Raw genomic sequence first — 20,883 nt, forward strand, 5'->3', positions numbered from 1 at the left:
AAAAAAAATCTCAAAAAATATGCAATTATTTTACTCTAAAATATGCTTTACTTTATACTCGTACTCCTGCAACTTGCTAAAAAAATATGACTTCTCTAAAAATATGATACTTTGTTGTTATGTTTTTTTAATAGAAAATATGCACTTCAAAAAATATATATGACTCACGAAAATGCTGGGGGGGGGGGGTCCGAAAACATTTTAAAAATTCTCCTTGAAAATAAAAGGTGTTTTTCCTCTCTCGAAAATATGCCTGCCTTTATTCTTGGAATATTAAAATGCACCTTTTTCTTGAAAACGTTTACGCTTATCGAGGACGCGTGGCGGGAAAATGACTGCAGTCATACACGTTCACGCTTCCGATCCGCTTCCCGCTGACAGCTTCTGTCCGTGTCTGGTTTTCGCGCCTCCCCTCCAGCCCGGAGACGACAAGCCTCTACCCCGGCCGAAACCCGAAGAAGGTTGGCGTCTGGCAGGAGGGAGCGCCGAGCGTGAGCGAGCGGGGCTACCCTGGCCGTGGCTGAGGCTGTGACAAGAGGGTTTGACGTTTTGACGACGCGAAACGAGCGAACCGCGCGGCGACGTGGCCACCGGGACTCCCACCCCCCTCCAGCCCGTCCACCCGCCTGTCATGAACGCGTCTGTGTGGGAGCCCAGCAGCCGAGCGATTCGCCATCAGCAGCGGTGGGCTAAATTTGCCGAGGAGGGGAAACGCATACAAGGTCTCGCTGTCTCGGTGGAGTATTATTAGCACCTCAGACGGCGCAACTGGCTCCCTCTCTGGTATGTCAAGTATTTTCTGCTTCAAAAACGCGTAAATAAACCCGCACGAGCGACAGATCCGTGTGAAAGTGGGGGTTTGTCTTCGACCGCCACCCCACGAATAACACCCCCCACTTCCCAATTAGGCGCTTTAAACGCGGACGGTCAAGTGCAAAAAAAAAAAAAAAAAAAAACGAGTAAAAGGGCGACGCAGAGGGCGTTTGTAAGGCTGTAATAAGCACGTTCGACAACAGGATCTGGCCCCGAGCAGCACTCGGCAACGTGTTTGCCCTTTAAACTGCTCACGCAAAGGAGGAAACGCTCATGTTTGTGTTTAGAATAATTTATTCATGTTTATCTATGTTTGACTCGACGTTTTTGACACCATGTTGTGACAGGACATAAGTCAGGCGTGGCCAAATTGTCACTCGAGACAAGGTAAAAAAAAAAAAAATGATTTGGATGTCTAACTCATTTTTTGTAAATCATTGTCAAAATACTCATTTTATCATTCTCCCTGGACCAGTGCTAAACACATCCGCTTCATAGTTCTGAGGTTCAGCGTTCAAATCTGGGTGCCGGTCTTGCTATGGAGAGTTGCCATCTTCTCCCAGTGCTTGAGTGGGTTTTCTCTGGGTGTTGCGACTTTGTCCCACATTTCAACAACACGCATGTTAGGTTCACTGAAGAAACCCCAGGTAAGGGCCTCAGATAATTGCTTGTGCTTGCCTCATGGCAAGTCTGGATCTGATTATTGTCCCCATATTTTTGATATTCTACTCCTTCCGCTATTCTCAATGGATTCAAACACCCAAATTCAGTAGTGCCTAGACTGAGGTGTTTGATTCATTCAGTGACCAAGCTCGTAACCGGTAGTGTCGTGATGCATGGAATAAGTCATTTGCTCCAGAACATATACAAGAGATGTTTGACAATGCTGTGAAAAATGCAAACACTGTGGCAGTTTTTCTGAAGCCAATTATATTTTATGATAGCTTTTTTTTTCTTTTTTTGCTCGCAGCCAGCAATCCGTTTAAAAGATTTTTGCTAAGTCCTTTTGTGACACTTCCAAGATTGAGACGTGTGAATGAGACACAGATTTGAAAACGTGAAATTGGATGAGGCTTGGCTCTTGGATGTTTCTTTGTGTTTTTATCACCCCAGTAACCTGTTCATGTTTGTCTTCATAGGTCATGCACCACCAGCTTCCACAGCCAAATCAATAAAATAGAGGTTAGATTTTAGACAGAATCTTAATTCGAATCTGGCTCCCATGCTGGCTGTAAAAAACCTTCCCCTGATTATCGTCAGCCATGCCAGCCACCACCAAATCCGCCAGGAGACAAACCCCCGCTCAGAGAAAAAAAGGCCAAAAAGTCGCCGGCACCAAACGGCAAACCAGCAACTCAAATAAAGGCAGGGGACGAGTATCGGAGCGACTCCAGAAGGTCACGACTGCCCCCACTAGGAGTGCCAAACCTCAGCCTCGGTCGGGCCGCAGCCCCAGAGGAAGAAGGTTAGGTAGCCGGTCCACAGGTCAGGGCAGTGTATCCCCCGGTAGAGTTAACCGTGCCCAAAGTTTAACAGGATCCACGAGGCTTAGAGGGTTGAGCAAGTTGCCTGACCACTACAGCGAGTTAGATGCCACCCTCTGGCGGAGAAAATCCCTGCGGGGGGCGCAGCTGTCAACTGATTCCTTCTTGCCACCCAAACCGTGCAGGGGCGCGAGGAAAACCAGAGGAGCTGCGAATGCCAGAAACCAGCCGTCAAAGACCAGCAATAACCCGACGACCGAGCAGGACCTCGAGAAAGCAGACCCCGAAGAACCTTTGCCGGTTTCTTTGAAAACGGATTTTCAAGGCCCTGCTCGTGTCAAAGGTGCTAAAGAGGGCAGCCCCCTCAAAGCGGACTCGCCGCCGCGCAATGACACCCTGGAGGACTGTGTGCCGCGAGACGACCACACGAGCATAATCGGTGAGGCTGTGACCGAGGTCCCTTCCAATGAAGACCTGCAACCCGACCTCCGTGACGACGCCCGTCAAGCGAGCCCCGGCGAATCAGGTGCTACCAGGATCTCCTCTCCTGTTTCTCAAGGACCGCAAACGTCATCCTTCACAGGAAACAAACTCAGTCTTGTCAAAGACGACGTGGATGTGGTCTTGAGAGAGACCGAAAACGCGGTCGACTCGGAGATAAATTCGGGCATACTGGCGGAGAAAATCTCTGACTGTTTGGATGAGGTCAAGCAAAAGACGGCGATCGTTGCCGAGGAGCTGGCTGATGGTGAGGGACGACCAAAAGAGATCAATCCTGCTGAGTCCCCCCTCAGTATTTCAGTTCTATCGCAACCTCCGGATAGACCTCAGTCCGTCGAGGGACTGCCAGAACAGTCGCTTGACAAGGTGCTAACTCTCCCAAACGCAGCTACCTCAAATCCCACCAAAGCCCCCGACGCTCCCGAGTCATCCCAACTCGAGGTTCTAAGGGAGGACGGGACAGACATGCAATCTATTCTTCACGGTGCTAAACCTCCGGTCCCAAGTTCCTCAGCTGTACCAGAGACCTCGATGTCGCAACATACCATCCCCGTAGCAAGGAATTTCCCAGTTATCATCCGGAGCGACTCTCTGAAATCAAGAGGCTTCTGGGAGCGACTGCAAAGTCTGGAGAGCCCTTCTCTTCCTGCACCGCAAGCCAAAGATAGGAAGCCCCCTCCAGAACCGCCGGACCACCGGAATCACGTTGAGACTCCAGCCGAGTGTCAACCGGTCCTTCACGAGGATCGGGTTAGAGTAGTCGCCGTGCCCGAACTAGACCCGCCGCCAAAGATCGCGACCCCTTCTCTGGACGGCAGCTCGGCTTTCTCCTGCAGTTCTGAGAGTACGCGCTCCTCCTTCTCTTTGGAAACCGAGTCGGAGTCGGGCTACGGCGAATCCTGTGTTCCGTCAATTTCCAATAAGCAACAGCAACGCAAGGAGAGGCGAAAGCGGAGCAGGTGCGGGAAGTGCGAGCCGTGCCTGAGGACCATCAGCTGCGGCCGGTGCAGCTGCTGCCTCAACCGCAGCACCGGCCATCAGATCTGTAAGCTGAGGAAATGCGTGGAACTGAAGAGGAGGAGGACATCCAAGCCACTCGTTCTCCCTGCCGTACAGGTCAGTCTTTATTTATTTGTGTGTTTTTTTTTTTTTTTAAATACCGGTCCGGAGTTGCCCTGAGCAAAAATGGAATGTTTTTTTTTCCTGGTACGCTGAGGTACTCGAGATGTGGTGCAACCTCCCTGCAAAATATCTGAGTGGGGGCGAACGGGGCGTGGAGAATACTCATCCCATGTGAATGCATGTGTGACTAAATTGAGTATGCTGGATGATGCCTTCTTTGTTTTCATGACCGGCAGCCGCTCAGCACGTGGTTGGAGTAATGCGCCTGTTATGTGTGTTAGTGTGCGTTTGAGACCGCAACTATGAACACCCAGTTTGCTTCTGTCTGGAATTTTTAAATATGGTGCCATAATTTCTCATTGTTTTGATAAAACTAGAGGGTAGCGAGGGCCGTGCCCTAGCGCCTCGTGTTTAGCACGACCGCCTCATAGTCGGGCGGTTCTGGGTTCAGATCTTGGCTCTGGGGGGGTTTGTGAGGGTTTCCGCCCACATACCAAAGACATGGATGTTAAATTCATTGAAGACTCGAAAACTGTCCTGTTTGAATGTAAGTATCAATGTTTTGGTTTTTTTTGGTCTGCATGTTCACTGTGATTGGCTGGCGACATGCTTATCACCCAGTCAGGTGAATAGGTTCCAGCTCACCTGGTAGTCTAATGAAGATACACGGTCATGAAAATGAATGGACAGATAGCCCAACGCGATGTAAGAAACAATTAGCTTTTTATAGCTTCATGGTTTTGTGAGGGCCACTGAATACGGGGCTAAAGTGCAAGAATGCCAGAAATGACATTTGAACCCAGAACCTCCATCCATCCATCCATCCATTTTCCGAACCGCTTGATCCTCACTAGGGTCGCGGGGTCCCAGAACCTCAGAACTATATATCAGACCTGCTAACCACTAAACCACTGCGCTGACCTTCTCTTATTTATGCGCCTCATCATCTTTATATTTCCAAAGGCGCACATTTAATTCGTTGCGCACCCTCCAAACACAACACGGAGGTTAAACCCTAACGTCGCTTTGTGTTCATCATGTGTTACCGAGCAGCTGTTTGCTAATGCGGCTAATGGGTCAAAATTGTATTATGCGTTAACTTGTCCGGGGACTACTCTCCCTACCTTGGGGCCAGCCGGCATTGTGCCAAGTTATTATGACACGTGGCGAGTTGTGGCCCTGGCAGAAATGTCCTCATTAATTGGTATGCATTCTCTGAGCCACGGCGTATACCATGTGCGTCGCACAATGGTGTCCATGCGGCTGGGGGGAGGGAGAAAACTGAGAGCGAGTGTCCATGTGGTTCTGTGTGTGTGTGTGTATGCGTGTGAGTGCATTGACTGAGTCGCCCTCCCTGTCAGAGGCATTGGCAGAGTAGGAGCGACTGTTATATAACACCTGCAGAATCACTCAGTGGAGACCTTTGTGTGCCATTGCTTAGCATAGGCGGCGACACGGAGGCAAGAGTCTGCATTATTAGGAGCGTCCCAAATGTGGGTCAGTGTGGGCTTGTGTGGCTTTAAGGTTCACCGGGGTTTGTTTATCTACATACACGCACGCATGCGCACACCCACCCATGCATGCCGGCCGACAGAATGTAAACTCCTTGTCAGAATTCCTCTCATTCATAGCGAACCGGATCCTCCATTCGGCTGAATTGACATGACATCGGCGCTCATCTGTGACGTTGTAATACATTTCCTTCAGGAAATAATGGAAACAGAATCATCAAAGATACTATTTATTGTACTGGTTATGCAGTGCCAAAAGGATTTCTAGTTACATTTTAACCATCTTAACTGTCAAGTGTGGCTGAGTTGAAGCCTAAACCGGAGAACCCCCGAGAAAACTCGCGCTAGCATGGGTTCAAAAACCAAACCTGCGAACTGTGATGCAGATGCGCGAACCGCTATTCTACTGTTTGGCCTAAATACTATAGAACACTGTGAACCCCAGAATTCAAATTGATGCCCGCTAAAATTATTTTGTAATTGCGTATAGATGCCACAAGGTGGCGGCAAAGCATTTCAAACGAAGCGGCTAACGAAGCGCCAACACCATGCACCTAGCATACACACAATCATGAATCCATGTTACAAAAACAACTATATTCGGTTGATGGATTAATTGTCGCAAACAAACATGAGGCTCATCAGTAGCATTAGCTCACGTTGGGCCTCAATAATACCTTAGCACAAACAGACGTGACACCCTGCTGTCCTAAAGGAAAACAAAAGGCGGAAAGTTGGGGCACTTTGTAAGTCAAGGCACTGCCGTATCATATAAACATAACGTGAAACTCTGATATTTTCATTTACGGCTTGTACGGGTGCCCGACGAGTCGAGGTGACGACGAGACTGCAACCGCGTATAGCGTGTGCGAATATGTAGCAATACTGTGTGTCGGGATATACTCGGTGGCCAGTCTTGCTGATCAAGCTCACACACCCTTCCTGACAAACGTCTCTTCCACAGGATTGTGAAAAAAGGGCAGAGGCCAAGTGGAACAGCTCATGTAGCGGCTTGCCTGTAACTGTTCCTGTTTTCCTCAGCACAGCGAGCGCCGACGCCCGCTGTGGGTTGTTTTTGGTCACATATAATAATAATAATAATCATCATCATCATCATCATAATACCAGTAGATGGCTTCTTGAAATGGGCTGAAAATACTCTCGGAACAATTTGGCCAACAAGAGGCTTCTCTGGTTTGTGTGAGCAGTGTTGTTGCGGAGGTTTCCCTTTTTTAAAAAAGGTCTGGTTTCACTCAGGCTTGCTTGATGGCTCCCTCGTGGCTTCGCCTTAGGTTGTGCAGTCGAGAGAAGACTGGGCCCTGGCCCTCAAGGCACACACACACACACACACACACACACACACACACACACACGCACTTTAGCACCACATGCTAAATGTTGCCTTTCATAGTGCAACCCCCCCTTCAGTGAAGCAGTCCTTCCATGAGGCAGACCAGTGATCGGGTGGTTTGCGTGTCTGCCTCGCAGAGCTGAGATTTGGAGGTTCAATTCTTGGCTCCAAACTTCCTGCGTTGAGATCATCTGTTTTGGGTTAGGGTTAGCATTTATTCTATGTGCTTTGAAGCCTCTAATTTGTCCCAAAGTGTGAATGTGAGTGTGAATGGTTGTTTGGCGACACCGTTTGTTTTCTGTGATTGACTGGCGCCCAGTCCATGGCGTACACAGCCTCTCCCCCACAGTCGCCTGGGATAAAGCTCACGTGTCAACCGAATGAGGATCGATTTTATCGTAAATTGATATATTCTAGTCCTAACATATCCTTGTCCGTCTTGTTTTTAATGGCTGACCGAGAGTTTATATCAGTAATATTTCCCTCTCAAGCAAAGCGATACACATGGCCATCATCTGTTTGGAACCAAGAGGGAAATGACCTATTTTGAAATAATTCTAAGCTCTTCAGTCATCCAAAGGCGACTTGTTGGTTTCGTGCATAAATCAAACATCAGAAAACTTTCACAAACGGGACAGGCGACATTCTTGGAATCGCTGTGCAACAAAACTAAAATTGAGTGAAAAATACTCACCGTTTGATGGCAAGCAATGCATGATGACCCGGGCATGTATTGTGTAAGGAAGTTGAAATAGGGTGACCCACTAATGATTTTAACAATTCTCAATCCTTGCATGCCATTCATATTAAATTTAACCCGTTTGTAAATGTCATTTTTACACCCTGAAATTTGATAACTTCGGACCCACCATAAATCAACCAAACATGGCCAAAAGTGACTGAAGTGGAAAAAAAAATGACAGTCTTCGATTCGTTGCCGTATACAAAACAGTTCAGCACATCGATCAACACCCTGACTGAAAATCTGTGACTGTGTATCTGTTTTTAAGGCTCCACATGTAATGTACTCGATTGTATTATTATTATTATTTTTTACATTTTTTTTATTGAACCTTAAAAACATGGCATGAATGTCAAGGCGAAAAGGAGATGGCCACAAAGAAGCGGAAACGGACGGATAAGGCTGTTGGCGAGTGCGCCGTTCACTGTGACTGCAACCGTTTCAGAGATTTTGCGCTTTGCTTTATAGCCAACACACACACACAAACAGTGTAAGTATAAGTATTTATGGGTCTCGCTTATGCGTCACCCTTTCATGCACCCTGTAACCTGATAACATGATAAGCTGTCCACTGTTGTAACCGCTGTCCCGGAAAGGGTTAAAACCCACAAAAGTATTTTGCGAGACACACTGTTGGTCTGCGTTGCTTTGGCATGCTGTGGGCCCGAAGTGACGCAAAATACACAGAAATGCAAATATTTCAAAAATGTCATTCTCGTGTACAGGTGCAGTTAGTACAGACAGTTCTCGGTACTGTTTCAAGATCCCCCTTGAATACTGCTGCCACTGTGCTATTAAAACAAAAATACATTTATGGCAAGCGCAATTTCAAGATTTCCACCATTTTCTTTGAGGTAACACACACTGGTAAATGTAAAATCTATTTCAGTCGAAAAAAGTTAGAAGCGAAGTATTTCGTTTTATTTTTTTATTCCTCCTGCCATCTCATTAATCTCTCACACATCATCCAATCCCACTTTTTTTTTCTTTTTTATTGCTGCGGCAGTGCGTTCGCCAGAGGAGTAGTAACCCAGCTGAGATAACACGTGTATCAGGAAAACACTTGCACATCCTCCATCGAGAGAGAGAGAGAGAGAGAGAGAACTTTGAGGGAGGTGCAATCGTAACGGTGTTTGCTTTAAGGCTATTCCATATCATGAAAGCCGCGCCTGTGAGTGCATGTATGGAAAGCTGTTCAAGCATTTTGCAACCTCCTCGGTGTTCATTTTTTTTGACGAGTACCCTCTTTGTTGTCACGAGTCAGACACTGTCTTACATTTTCCCACTCCTGCCCTCCATAACTGTATGACATTTTTGTGCTATCAAATAAATACTTCTTACGGCTGGCCGTAAAGCCGTTTGAGTGTCGACTCACCACGCGCGGATTTTCATTCATAATCCTGCACGCTCAAAATATATCAAATAAAGACTGAAATGACTTTCCATGAAGCAGTTAACATCTGATTCGGGCTGCCACGAGCAATTACTTTAATATTCTATTTATATGTCTGTTATTTTGTTGATTAATCGATGAATTTTATTTATAATTTAAAAAAAAATCCATCCTGATATAAAATTGCCATTATTTCAAATTGTCATGAATTCACTAAGATTCAGTGACTAGTTTGGTCCATAACATGTCAGAAAATAAAATAGGAAGCGTTGTTTACCAAAGGGAAAGGTTTGCAAATGTTTGTTTTGAATCAACACAAATGTGTCTGCGTTTATGGAGGACGACCAATATCGGAACATATTTACTGGTGAGAGGCTGTTTTGAACAATTCTAAATTGAACAAGCTCTCTAAATGATTCATCGATTATCGAAATAATAATTGATTAATTTGATCATGAATTAGTGGTCGAATAATCGATTAATCGCTGCACCCCTAATGCTGATCACAAATGCCAACTAGTGCCCAATCCTACCTCATTTGTAACATTTTATCGTCCTGCTAGTGTCAACAAAGAGCCCATTAGTACAAAGACCTTAAACTGGGTATCAAATAAACGTTCAAACGGCTTTTCCATATCCTCATGTTTTTCGTGTGTAAACATTTGAACGTGAGGGCTCCCGTACATGGCTTGTACTTCAGGCCCTCGCACAGCAGCCCCCCGCCCTCTATTGTTTCCAAAATGGGACCCTCCTTAATGTAAAGCAAGAGTGATTTGTTCCAAGCAGACGCTGCTGTCAGAACGCTTCCCCCCACTCCGTGCCTTCGGAGGTCTTGAGCGCCGACGGTTGCCACGGCAACCTCATTGTCTGCCGCCCACCTTTGACCCGCCTGCCTACTCTGACAGAGTATTCTCAGGGTCATAATGAGGCTTAGCCAGAGATAACCGGTGGACACGCACCGCCGCCGCTGTTTAAGGCTCTTGAACTCAGTAACCTGCATCCAGGTAATTAGGCTAAACTTTAAGCTGGAGAAAATCAACTCGGAGTTTTAAAATATATACGGTGGTTGTCCAAAAAGCTAAAAAAAATAATTGGTGACCTATTTTTTATAAAGAAAACTTGCTTTGTGTTGTATTAAAAACGTAAAAGCAAATGGTTTTATAAAGTGTAATTAGCGGACGTACGGTGGACTATTCGTGTGTTGCGCCTTTAAGAGGCGTGGCCTACTGAGTGACATCACTCTCACGTGAGTGTCTTTAGTTTCACATAAATGGACCACAAAAAAAAAAATTGCGGTTCCCGACCCTTTTGCCGCGCACCAAGCGATCGAGCACCGCATGCAAATGCTGTCGTGGCGTCAGCCTGGAATATTTTCAGAATCGATGATTCGTTTAATGATGACGTTTCATTTTGCAATACCACACTCAAGGAATGGGTGTTGTATTCACCAACATTTTTGAAACTGATTCAATTACTGTTACGGACATTGTTTTCCGAAGTACAAGCAGATGTTTGCAAAATGTCTTATTTTGAGTATGCACAAAAGATTAGCAGTCTGCCAAATCAGAGATGAGTTACTGCTGAGAGGCTGAAATCAGAGGAATTGGACGATTTTCAGTTAAACAATGGCTCTGAACGATTACTCAATAATTAAAATAGTTGTCGATTAATCAATTAATTTCGACACATCTAAACTGGTATTTATGGAACGTGACAAACACCTAAACACACAAAATGACAACACATGCACGAAGCTGCTGTAGGCCACAACTTACGCCCAGACACTCACGCAGACTAACCAGCCAAACAAACTCCAGCTTCTGATGTTATCCAACTCACCAATTTATTCACAGATTCTCTACAAAACTGTGCTATTTTTTGACATTTATTTCAAAAATACATATTGTTTTGCACGAGCTAGAATTGACTTGTGGCATTTTAATCCATTTCAAATTGATGTGATATACTGTACATGTAAATGAGGTCACAAGCCTGGTCGTGAATGAAACTCTGAAGTCAAGTCACCACTGCATGTCATCTCTACCCCCCCGCCCCCCACCCCCTCCACATCCGTGTGTGGGTGCTTTCTCAATCAGCTGAACGACGCACATGTGCCCCATTCAGACAGAAGGTGATCCCGCGTGGTGCGTTCAAGTGTCAGCAACGTTTCCACGGAGGCGACCCGCTATACGTCCACCTCAGAGGGTTCCTTACAGCGGCCCTCTAGTTTCCTTTCAAACCCGGTCCAAGCCAATTAGCTGGAAATTAGCCCCGTGAGGTAGACAGATGCAAGTAACAGCCGCACTGCTCGGTCAGTCACCACAGAAAAGAGCAGATGAAGAGGAAATGTCTGTTTCATGAGAATGAGGCTCTTAGTTGTTCTGCCAGAGCCCAGCAAACATGATGTGCAGATGCACTGCTAAGCGTGCACCACGTTTAAAGGCGACCGAAGACGGTCTCATGATGGTCGCTCCGATGCAGCCGAAGCCATCAACGCGAAGTGCAAATTTTCTTTCTTCACTAATAAGAGAATCTATGAACAAGAACAACATAGATGGATATGGAACAAGCTTCCTGGTTTCTCTCTTTTTTTCTTTTTCTTTTTTTTTAAATATAGTTTTAGTCCTCATGCTATAACCCGACTGTGGCTCTCCTTTCCTACAGTTACTAAGTATACTATAAAAAACCCAAAAAAAACCCCCACCAAATGAAAAAAGATCACAAAGAAAAATCAAGAATACTGCATTAGCATTAATAAATGAAGAATCTCTTTTACAATTGAATGCAACTTTCAGTGGTTAGCCTCCACTTGTATGGCGTATTCCTGATTTAAATACATGTGCGCACCCGTGCTGACTCACCACAACACAAACGCCAAAAGCCTTTTTCCACTCTCCTCGTGAGCAGCCACAAGGTCCCCGGGGGCCGGGGAGGGGGATCTTGCGGGAGTTGCTTGCCTGCATAGTTTGCGTCAGTGTGGGGGGGGGGGGGGGGGGGGGGGTTGTGTGTTTGTGGGTCAATGCGTACGTTTGCGTAAACTGAACTCACGCTCACCTTTTCCGCGTCCTTCACAAGGAGGAGGTTGGGATGATTTGCAGTCATTTCCATTTTTAGCTAAAGGAATTCCAAACACTCAACAGTTCACACCTAATCATCTATCTATCTATCTATCTATCTTATCTATCTAGTTAGCTAGCTAACACAAACATTGTCAGGAAAATCACATGAGCAAAAAATTACAGGACAGCAAAAGAAACCTAGATAGCTAACTAGCTAGCTAGCTTTCTAGATAGTTAGCTAGCTAGTTTCCTAGCTAACTAACTAGCTTGTTTCCTTTTGCTGTCCTGTAATTTTTTGCTCATGAGATTTTCCTGACAATGTTTGTTTACAAGGCACTTAAATTGCAATTGCAATCTTGAAGAAAAATATTGTCAAGCTGGTGTAGAATTGAAACTGCAAAACAATAAAAGAGCCCCAATGCCCGTATGCACCTTACAGTACACGCTTTGCAACACTTTGCGTTTCACTCTTTCATGCTCCTCCTTGCCTCCATCCCAAAATACGCCTTAACTGTAACCCGTATTCCACCGCACCCTTCATTTTCGGCTTTGAAACTCACCACATGTTTTTCTCTTTAACAATCAGCCTGGCTCTTGTTAGGAAGAAGTAGTTTGGACATTAATCACCTTCAAATGCACTACATGCGAGCGGGCTCGACAGCACAGGCTCGAACTGTCTCGAAACATCTGGCAAAAGGCCGTACCCCACTGGAGCCCAGCCCAGCCAAACGCAACCGTGGCCAACAGTTGTCATTAATGCCGCGGCTAATGTAAATGTGCTTCTCATTGGCCAGCGAGTGGTGACAACCACAAGCAAACAGGAAAGCACACACTTCAGCGACAACATGAAAAAGACTAAAAATAATCTGTGTTAATCGAGCAAACACTTCCATTGAGCAAACCAAAGCAAGGCTGGTGGTGAAAGTTTATTTTTGACTTGAAAGTTGAACTTTTTTTTTGTCACCCAAGATGAAGCATTAGATTGATACCACTCCGCTTGTTTTTAATTTAGATCAGTAGCTTCCTTCCTCCGGCCATTAAAATATTCAGCAATAATGCTTAAGCCTGTTTTCAAATTGATGCTGAGAGATCTCTGCACATAATTATTTTTGAAGGAAAAAAAAACGATGCACGAAATGAATTAAGCAACATTTTAGACGTATTCATTGTCATGCAATATAGGCAATATAATATTAAAGACAATAAATCACTCTTAGCATCTTTTGACAGTTGGAGGAATTCTTCCCCCACAAAAATAAGAGTCTTCAAGATCTGTATTGCCACTCTCAGTTGAAGTTTACTGTCCAGCTAAACATAAAACAAAGGCAAGTAGTACATGTTGTGTATATAAAACAACCCCATAGAGCTTTGCTTTCGAGAAGACATTTTAGCTTAATGCTAACAAACATCAATGTCATGTTCCTTGCAAATTATGGCAGATATCCCTTTGCTTTACTGAGTTTTGACCAGCTCCACGTTATATCCATGTCTATATTTTGCTGCCAGTGATTACCAAGGTTACCAGAAGGAGCGGCACAATGTTCATTGACCTGAAGCAAAAGTGTGACAAAAAATGTTTAATATAATATAAATGCAATACTATAGAGTGATTAGTTTTGCTCTTTTATTGGGAAGACTGTAATGGATTATCGGTAATGTAATTTCCATTCACTTCAATCGGAAAGAGAATTTCGGATATGACTATTTTGCGTGATCACGGAACGAGTCACCAAATTTTGTGCTATGCTAATCTCGCAGAAATGTTGGTGCAAATTCAAGAGGTACTACAGTACTATGATCTAGGAAGTAAATGATTCTCTCTGTCTCAAAGTACTTGTATTGCAGATTTTCACGTTGGTAGTCAGGAATCTATGTCTTCCTCCACCTCTTGTTGTTTGTCTTGGTGTGTATGTGGTTAGTAGTTTTTCCTGCCATTGTCAAACCTGTTTGACAAGCTGTGACAGTTCCCAGGTTCATCGCAGCTCATCTCTAACTGACACGATACAGCAGGATTTTTTTTTTTTGTATTGAGATATGACACAGTCAGAACACGCTGCGCTGGATTTACGGTGCATGATTTGAAATTTGAGTTCAAAACTCACTTTTTTTGCGGGGTGGGGTGAGGGTTGCTCTCTAGTGGCGCAATTAGGATTTGCGATTTTATCTGTACGGCTATTCACAACATTTTTTCGATTCATATGCAGGTTGTGCTGTGTTCATTTAGTTTTTGGGGGGATGGAAATCGGACTAAAACAGAACCTTGTCTTGTGGCACAACCCCAAACACACATTTTTCACTTTGTTCCAATTCAGGTCTGAGGTTCTGTCATCTGGAAGTATCCTGGCGCCTGCTGTTTACGAAATTTGATGAAATGGGCAATAATGTTCTTATTAAGAACTTGGGCTGTTTCCTCTGCCAAGCGCAACATAGCGCAATCATTTCCTCTGTGTGTGTGTGTGTGTGTGCATGTTTGTGTGTGTGTGTGTGTGTGTGCATGTTTGTGTGTGTGTGTGTGTTGCATATTGTTTGCCTGCTCTATGAAACGCTCAGCTGAGGTGGCCTCATTGAAGTGTTACACACAACCACATTCTGGAACTCCTCTCATGTTGTCCTGATATGACCCAGACGTCTCTTACCTCATGGATGCTGTTATACTCGCTCACATCTTTTTCTTTTTTTTTTTTCCTTATCTCGTGCTCTCTATCTCCTTGTTCGTCTCGGTGTTTCAAAGCCGTGAGCATCCTCTCGCTCAAATTGTCGGGGGGAATGGTATAGAACGCGGCTTTGCCGCGTAACAGCGTGTAACCGGTCATAAAAGGGACACACAATAGCACTTGGTATCATAGATCACATGTCTTCAGTCAGGGGAAGTTGTTTTCGAGGGAGGGGAGGTTCGTGTCAGAGTCATGTGAGAGCAAGGAATGCGCTGTGTAAAAAGCCTTCAGACATCACTTTTTGACAATGATTCCATCTTCAAAGTAGCGATGGTCATCAGAATTGATTAATCAAGTCTTTTATGGCCTCAGAATTAGGTAGAAATTTCCACAGATCCTGTCATGCTCCGAATTAGCCACATCACAGCCGTAATGGAAGATTTGGCAATAAGCAGCTTTTGTTTTAATACACGCGAACACGTAAAAGCGAAATATTGCCTCTACGGTTTGTGCATCCTTCCAGCGACACGGCGTCCCACAATTTGTACCCGGGCTCAAATTTAGGTGCTCATCCTTTCACTTCAACACAGTTCCTTGGCACCGAGATGCCACAATATGATGTCAAAGCACTACTTTTTATTAGTCAAGGCTTTGGCCTGTCTCATCGAAGCTCCTCCCCTAATGTTAACATAGTTTCTTGGTATCAAATTGCCGTAAGATGAGGTCAAAACACTTTTCCATTAGACAGGGATGAGGCCTATATTGTTCTAATAAAAGCTCGTCCCCTCATTTCGAGACCGGAACTGGTCACCGAAACGCTACGTACTTCTGTATTTGACAATTTTTAGCCAGTTCCTTGGCAGCAAGAGGCTACAAGATGGTGCCAAAGCAAGACTTTTCCATTAGACAGGGCTTTGGCCAGTCAAATAGGAGCTCTTTCCCTTACTTCAACATAGTTCCTTGGCACCAAGAAGATACAGGATGGTGGCCAAGCACTCTTTCTATTTGAGACAGGCCTATAGCCTGTCAAATAGAAGCTCCTTCCCTCAATTCAACGTAGTTCCTTGGCACCAAGATGCCACAGAATGGTGCCCAAGCACTATTTTTATTTGAGACAATATAATAGAAGCTCAACCCTAACTTTAACATCTTTGTTTTTTTTTACTTTTCTATTAGAAGGGGCTTGAGTCTTCGCCTCCCTTCATTTCAACATATTTTCTGAGGACTAAGATGCCGTAAGATGGTGCGAAAGAACTAATTTGGTCTCTGAGCTCTGGTGCCATCTTGTTGGATCGCAGGGCGTTCCAGAATAAGAGCGGCTAGCCAGATAGGTTCCCCAAAAAGTCAGTGACCAGGTGAATTTGGCAGTAGCGAATCTCGAGTAGGCATGGTAACATTGGGATTTCTCAGACAATCGAGCAAGGAAAATTGGTTAAATTCTCATGCCCAATCTCTGCAAATGTGCTCAGCTCAGCTTCAGTTGTTTCACTAACACCGGGCGGCGCCTCAGGGGTTAATGTCTCCCAGTCACAGAGTTGTTGTCCTCAGAGCCAGATCCAGTGTGTGCGCACCGTCCATTCCACAGCTTGCCACCGATCCCTGTGCATAGTGCTGGAGTAAAAAGCCCACATAGGGGATCCTTTGTTTAAGAGAGTCTAGGCATGGAAGATAATTTACAAACCGCGAAGGTCCTCACGCCATTGGCTGATGAGCCCCTGTCTGCCCCTGTGCGAAAGGCATCTCAAATTTGTGTGTGTCTGTGTGTGTGTGTCTGTGTGCTTGTGTGTCTGTCTACATGTGTGTGTAACCTTCAGCTGTGGCAGCGTCTGGCTACGGCCGACCACAGTCACCCTCGTCATGACAGCCAGGAGCTTGCCCTGCGCTCGGTTAGTGTAGCCTGTCCTTTTCAGGCAAAGCAAGATGGCCACCAATACCTTTTAGTGTGTGAGGGGAAAGGGGGGCTAAGGTGGAGGGGGGGGGGCATGCTGCCGAAAACAGAGGGGCTTCCTCCCAGGATGGATAAGGTAAAAAAAAAAAAAAATGCTGGCTGAGTGTGTGACTTAGTGGTCAATAGTCTAGCTGCAGTGGAGCTCATCCCTTGGATTTAGCTGATTGGAGTGCTTTATTTGGAAGCTGGTTTTCAGTCTGGCTGAGGACCTTGAGGGTGTTGGGGCTTGTCATTTCCAGGTGGGTTTAAAGGACTTCACGGCGGCGACGCTTTGTCTTGGGACCATTTTCTTGTCCCGCGTCATTTTGTGTGAGAGACGCTTATTCGAGAGGCGTACTCGTGCACCTGCTGTTTTTCTGGCAAGCTCAGCATGTTTTGTAATCCTAACTGGTCATTTGTCGAGCTACACGACGGACAGCAGTATTCATCCCCACCCGCCTCCTCACCCACGCATTCTCTGGTACTTTAAAGTTGCAACGTTGTGGTGGTGGGTTTTTTTTTTTCTTTATCACCGAGGCAGGAAATGCGCTCAAGTGAATGAAGAAAAAGTCTCACGTGCGTAGAAAAGAGAAACCGCTACAACTTCCACTCTCAGCCAGGAAAGGGGGGGCGGGGGGGCGTGGGGAGGACACGCTTTCTTTAGCGTAGCATAAATTTAACCTCTCACACGACGTGATGCGTGTTTGTTTGCGAGCCCAAGTCGAGCAACACTCCAAACCTCCCTGGAGACACGTCGCCCGGAGGGAGAGGTTTGTGAGGATTCAAGCGTCTGTGACAACACTGTTGCTAGGGTTCCTCTCTCAGCGTGCATAAAGATTTCAATCCCAACTGCTCAAGTGTTTTGTCAACCCTTAAACGCTTCGACAAGCAGAGGAGTTTTCCAAGGGCCAGCCAATGGAGACATTTGTTCCCATGTAAAAACATCACACTCAGAAGGAAAGCCTTTTGAGCATTTCTATAATATCGTTGATATCCAGCTTAGGCTCTCTGGACCTTAAAATGGATATCAAGGATACTGTCATTTATTTGATATCTTTGATATCTAGCATGAGGTTCAAGTATCAGTACACTCTTTGTCCCCCTTCGTAAAACAATTTTGCACACTTGTAGAATGACTTGTAGCACACTTTTGGCCTATTAGTACATTGAGGTGTAATGATATCCAAATGTTAGAATCTGATACTATCAGGATATGAACCTCACAATCTGATCATTATGATATTGTGGGTAGGTTGACGATATAAAAAAGGTCACCATGACTGTATAAAAACTCATGATATTGTTAAAAAAAAAAAAGATCATGATGACAAAATAGTCATACAAGTGTGCCACATTGTCTTACTAGAGCAGAAAAAGAACATAGGAGTACATGACCTAAAATTAATATTCAGGGTATCGAATAAATGTTAAAACTTAAGGTCAGTAGTGTGCAGATTTCAGAAATGCCATACAATAATGAAAGGCAGGAGTGGGAAAAGAGTTACGAACAAGATACACTCATTCTACTATTGTGCCCAGTTCGTTCTACTAGCAAGGACAAAGAGCATACGAGGACATGGACCTTAAACCGGTTATCAATGATATCAAACGGCCTCATCACCTTCCATGTGACTGGAGGAGACCCAAGACAGACACAAAGGCAGCATCCAGAACCGCCCCCCCCCCCCGACTCCCTCCCACCCAACCCCCTCCCCAGAGAGACCTGCTGGTTAAATGTGGTCACATGAAAATGCGTTTATAACCCACAATAAGGAAAACGTTTTTTTTTTCATCGCAAGGCCAAATGGAGAAGAATTTAAAGCACAGGCTTCATTTTCATGTGAGCTTTGAATATCGAACACAAAGATGCACAGCATACAGAGAGACAAACGCGTGCGACTGGTGCAGCGTTGGAAGACGGCCAGCAGTGCTTTGTCATTGAAAGCAGTTTTTTGTGACAAGCAGAACCGCCCCCCCCCCCCCGCTCCCGCCCTCCCCTCACTACCCCTCCCATAAACTAAGCACTATCCTCCCTGTGTGTTGCCCATCTTTCCTTATCCGCTTCCAAAGGTTATCCCAGGATTAGAGTTGCATCAGCAGTTGCGTTGCTGGGAGGCCACACGTATTTAAAAATTGAGGGAAAAAAAAGGTCTAAATCAGACAAATTTACACTGGAAAATTGAACAATAATGATACCCCTTTTTAAGCAATGTCCCAATTTACATAATATACCCTCCTATAGCTGCCACGCATTTCAGCAGGTCTCAAATAAGAAGCTGAAGTTTCCATGCCATTCTTTAAGTCAGGGATCACTGTCAAACTAGAACAACATCAAAATATGTTTTCTATCTCATGAAATGCTTCACAGCTGAGCACACTGACATACAAACACACATTTATCATACAGAGAAGTGAGCCGAGAGCTCTGCTATCTTAATGCTAACGTCTATGGTAAATTGAAATTGAATGCTAAATTGAAATTCAATGCTAAAGTTAGCTTAGCCAATGTGTTCATGAATGTAATCTCTTGTTATCTACTGTAACTAAGCATTCCATAGTTTGATATGTGGATATAAAACACAGTAAACATTTTTTGGCAAGGAGCAACGATATATTTAGAATTAGCTTTCCTGCTATCTCTCACTCTCTGACTTCCTCTTGCCTGGAGCCTACTTCCTCTCACCTAAACAAGCTACAGTTAGGAACACTAAAGACACAAAATGAACAGGACTTAAAAACATCTATTTTCAGCTAACCAAACATGATGAATTTACAAGTTGTGAGCCATCACAATGTTTTCTTTTGCTTTGTTTTGTGTGCCACATTTTGAGGTAAACGTGAGCATCAGTTTTGACACCATCAGGAGTGAAAGAGGGGGGGGGGGGAATCAAATTTCTTTGTATTATCTATTAATTGTTTGTTTCCACAATACGGTGATGTTTTTCTTTATTAAAAACACATTAAAATAGATGAATGGCGCATCAACTCGTTTCAGTGGGAAATTTTAAGGATGAAATAATTTCTAAAAAGTCGCAAAGTTCACTGAAGGCTCTGAATCGTTTATAAATGTGAATGTGATCTTGAATTCTTTTCGATCTATATTGGATTATTACAGTATATGGCAATGGATTGAGAGTCATTTGTCAAAGGGCAGAGTGTGTGTAAGATGTAGCCAAACTGTAGCTCGAGGTGGTCATAATGCACATTACAAACCGCTTGCCAGCTGCCAACAAAAACAAGGAAAAGAGGACTCGTCCGCTGTGGAATCTGAGGTTCCATAACGATAACACAATGTAATGGTTTGCTTATCCGGATCCAAGCTGAAATGTTATCCTTTCTTCCTGCGTCTGTGCGTGGTAAAGAAAAAGGCCAAACATTTACGGCATTGCTTCAGCAACATTTTTCCTGTCAGCGATCATTTCCTATTTATAAAGTCCTTTGAGGGCTGTACTGAATTTATGAAAAATATGATGCAACAATCTATCTAAAGTGTTATGGGCATTTGTGTCTTTTTACAAGCGTTCCTGAGGTTTGCGCCTTAGGTTATGTTAGGACAAGGCAACTGTTTATGATGCTGTTTGTGAAACCTGACTTGGTATGGTACTCAGCGATATAATTATATTGTCACAATTACAGAATATCCGGTGGCATACATTGTGCCTCTGTCGTGTGGAATCATGTACGCCTTTTATACCCGTTTCAATGGGCTCATGTGAAGTCCCAAGTTGTGAGTACATCAGTGTGCAACATGTATCCTGGAATACAAGCAATGTTGAATGCTTCCACAGGTATCATAATCCAGATTGAAATGAACTCTCTAAACTTTGGTTCCTGTCCCGCATCCTGCTTTTCATGCTCTTTTCCTCGAGAAATAAAATGAGCCAAAATTTGTTTTGTTTTGTTTTTCACCCCCCCAGCCAGGATCATACGTGGGAACTTTTTATTTTCCCCTCTCCACTAACCTCTTCCTCTCTTTAAATTTGGGCCTATTGTTATTGTCCAGTCCAGGATGTCTCTGAGCTTTTGATGCAGATCAACTCACCGCCAGTTTGGGATTTATCGCTCAAGCGAGGTTAAAGTGAACAATAAGAAATAAACAGAGTTTTTCAACCTTTAAAGCAATGTGTCAAACTCAAGGCCCGGGGGCCAGACACGGCCCGCCGCATCATTTTATGTGGCCCGCGAAAGCAAATCAAACATGTCTAGTTCCATGATGCTTACTAAAGTCTGAACCAAAATTTCAAATTGTCATATGTAATCCACAATCATTCTTGACTTCTGATTTTAAAACTAGTTATCCATCAATTTGTTGGGTGCTGTGTATGT

At 44.6% G+C, this 20,883-nt stretch overlaps 1 protein-coding gene across 1 annotated transcript in view; it reads left to right on the plus strand.

The window, feature by feature from the left end:
* Positions 1 to 235: 235 nt before the first annotated feature.
* tet1 (tet methylcytosine dioxygenase 1) overlaps positions 236 to 20,883 on the plus strand; it is a 32,876-nt gene continuing 12,228 nt past the window's right edge. Inside the window, exons 1-2 of the mRNA XM_086121721.1 lie at positions 236 to 783; positions 1,953 to 3,914. Coding sequence (XP_085977847.1) covers positions 2,076 to 3,914 — 1,839 coding nt within the window. The 5' untranslated portion in view covers positions 236 to 783; positions 1,953 to 2,075. The remainder of the gene's footprint in view (positions 784 to 1,952; positions 3,915 to 20,883) is intronic.

This window comes from Hippocampus guttulatus, chromosome 10, assembly GCF_054856545.1.
Source record: "Hippocampus guttulatus isolate MCC_2025c chromosome 10, RoL_Hgut_1.0, whole genome shotgun sequence".
Classification (NCBI taxonomy): Eukaryota; Metazoa; Chordata; class Actinopteri; order Syngnathiformes; family Syngnathidae; genus Hippocampus; species Hippocampus guttulatus.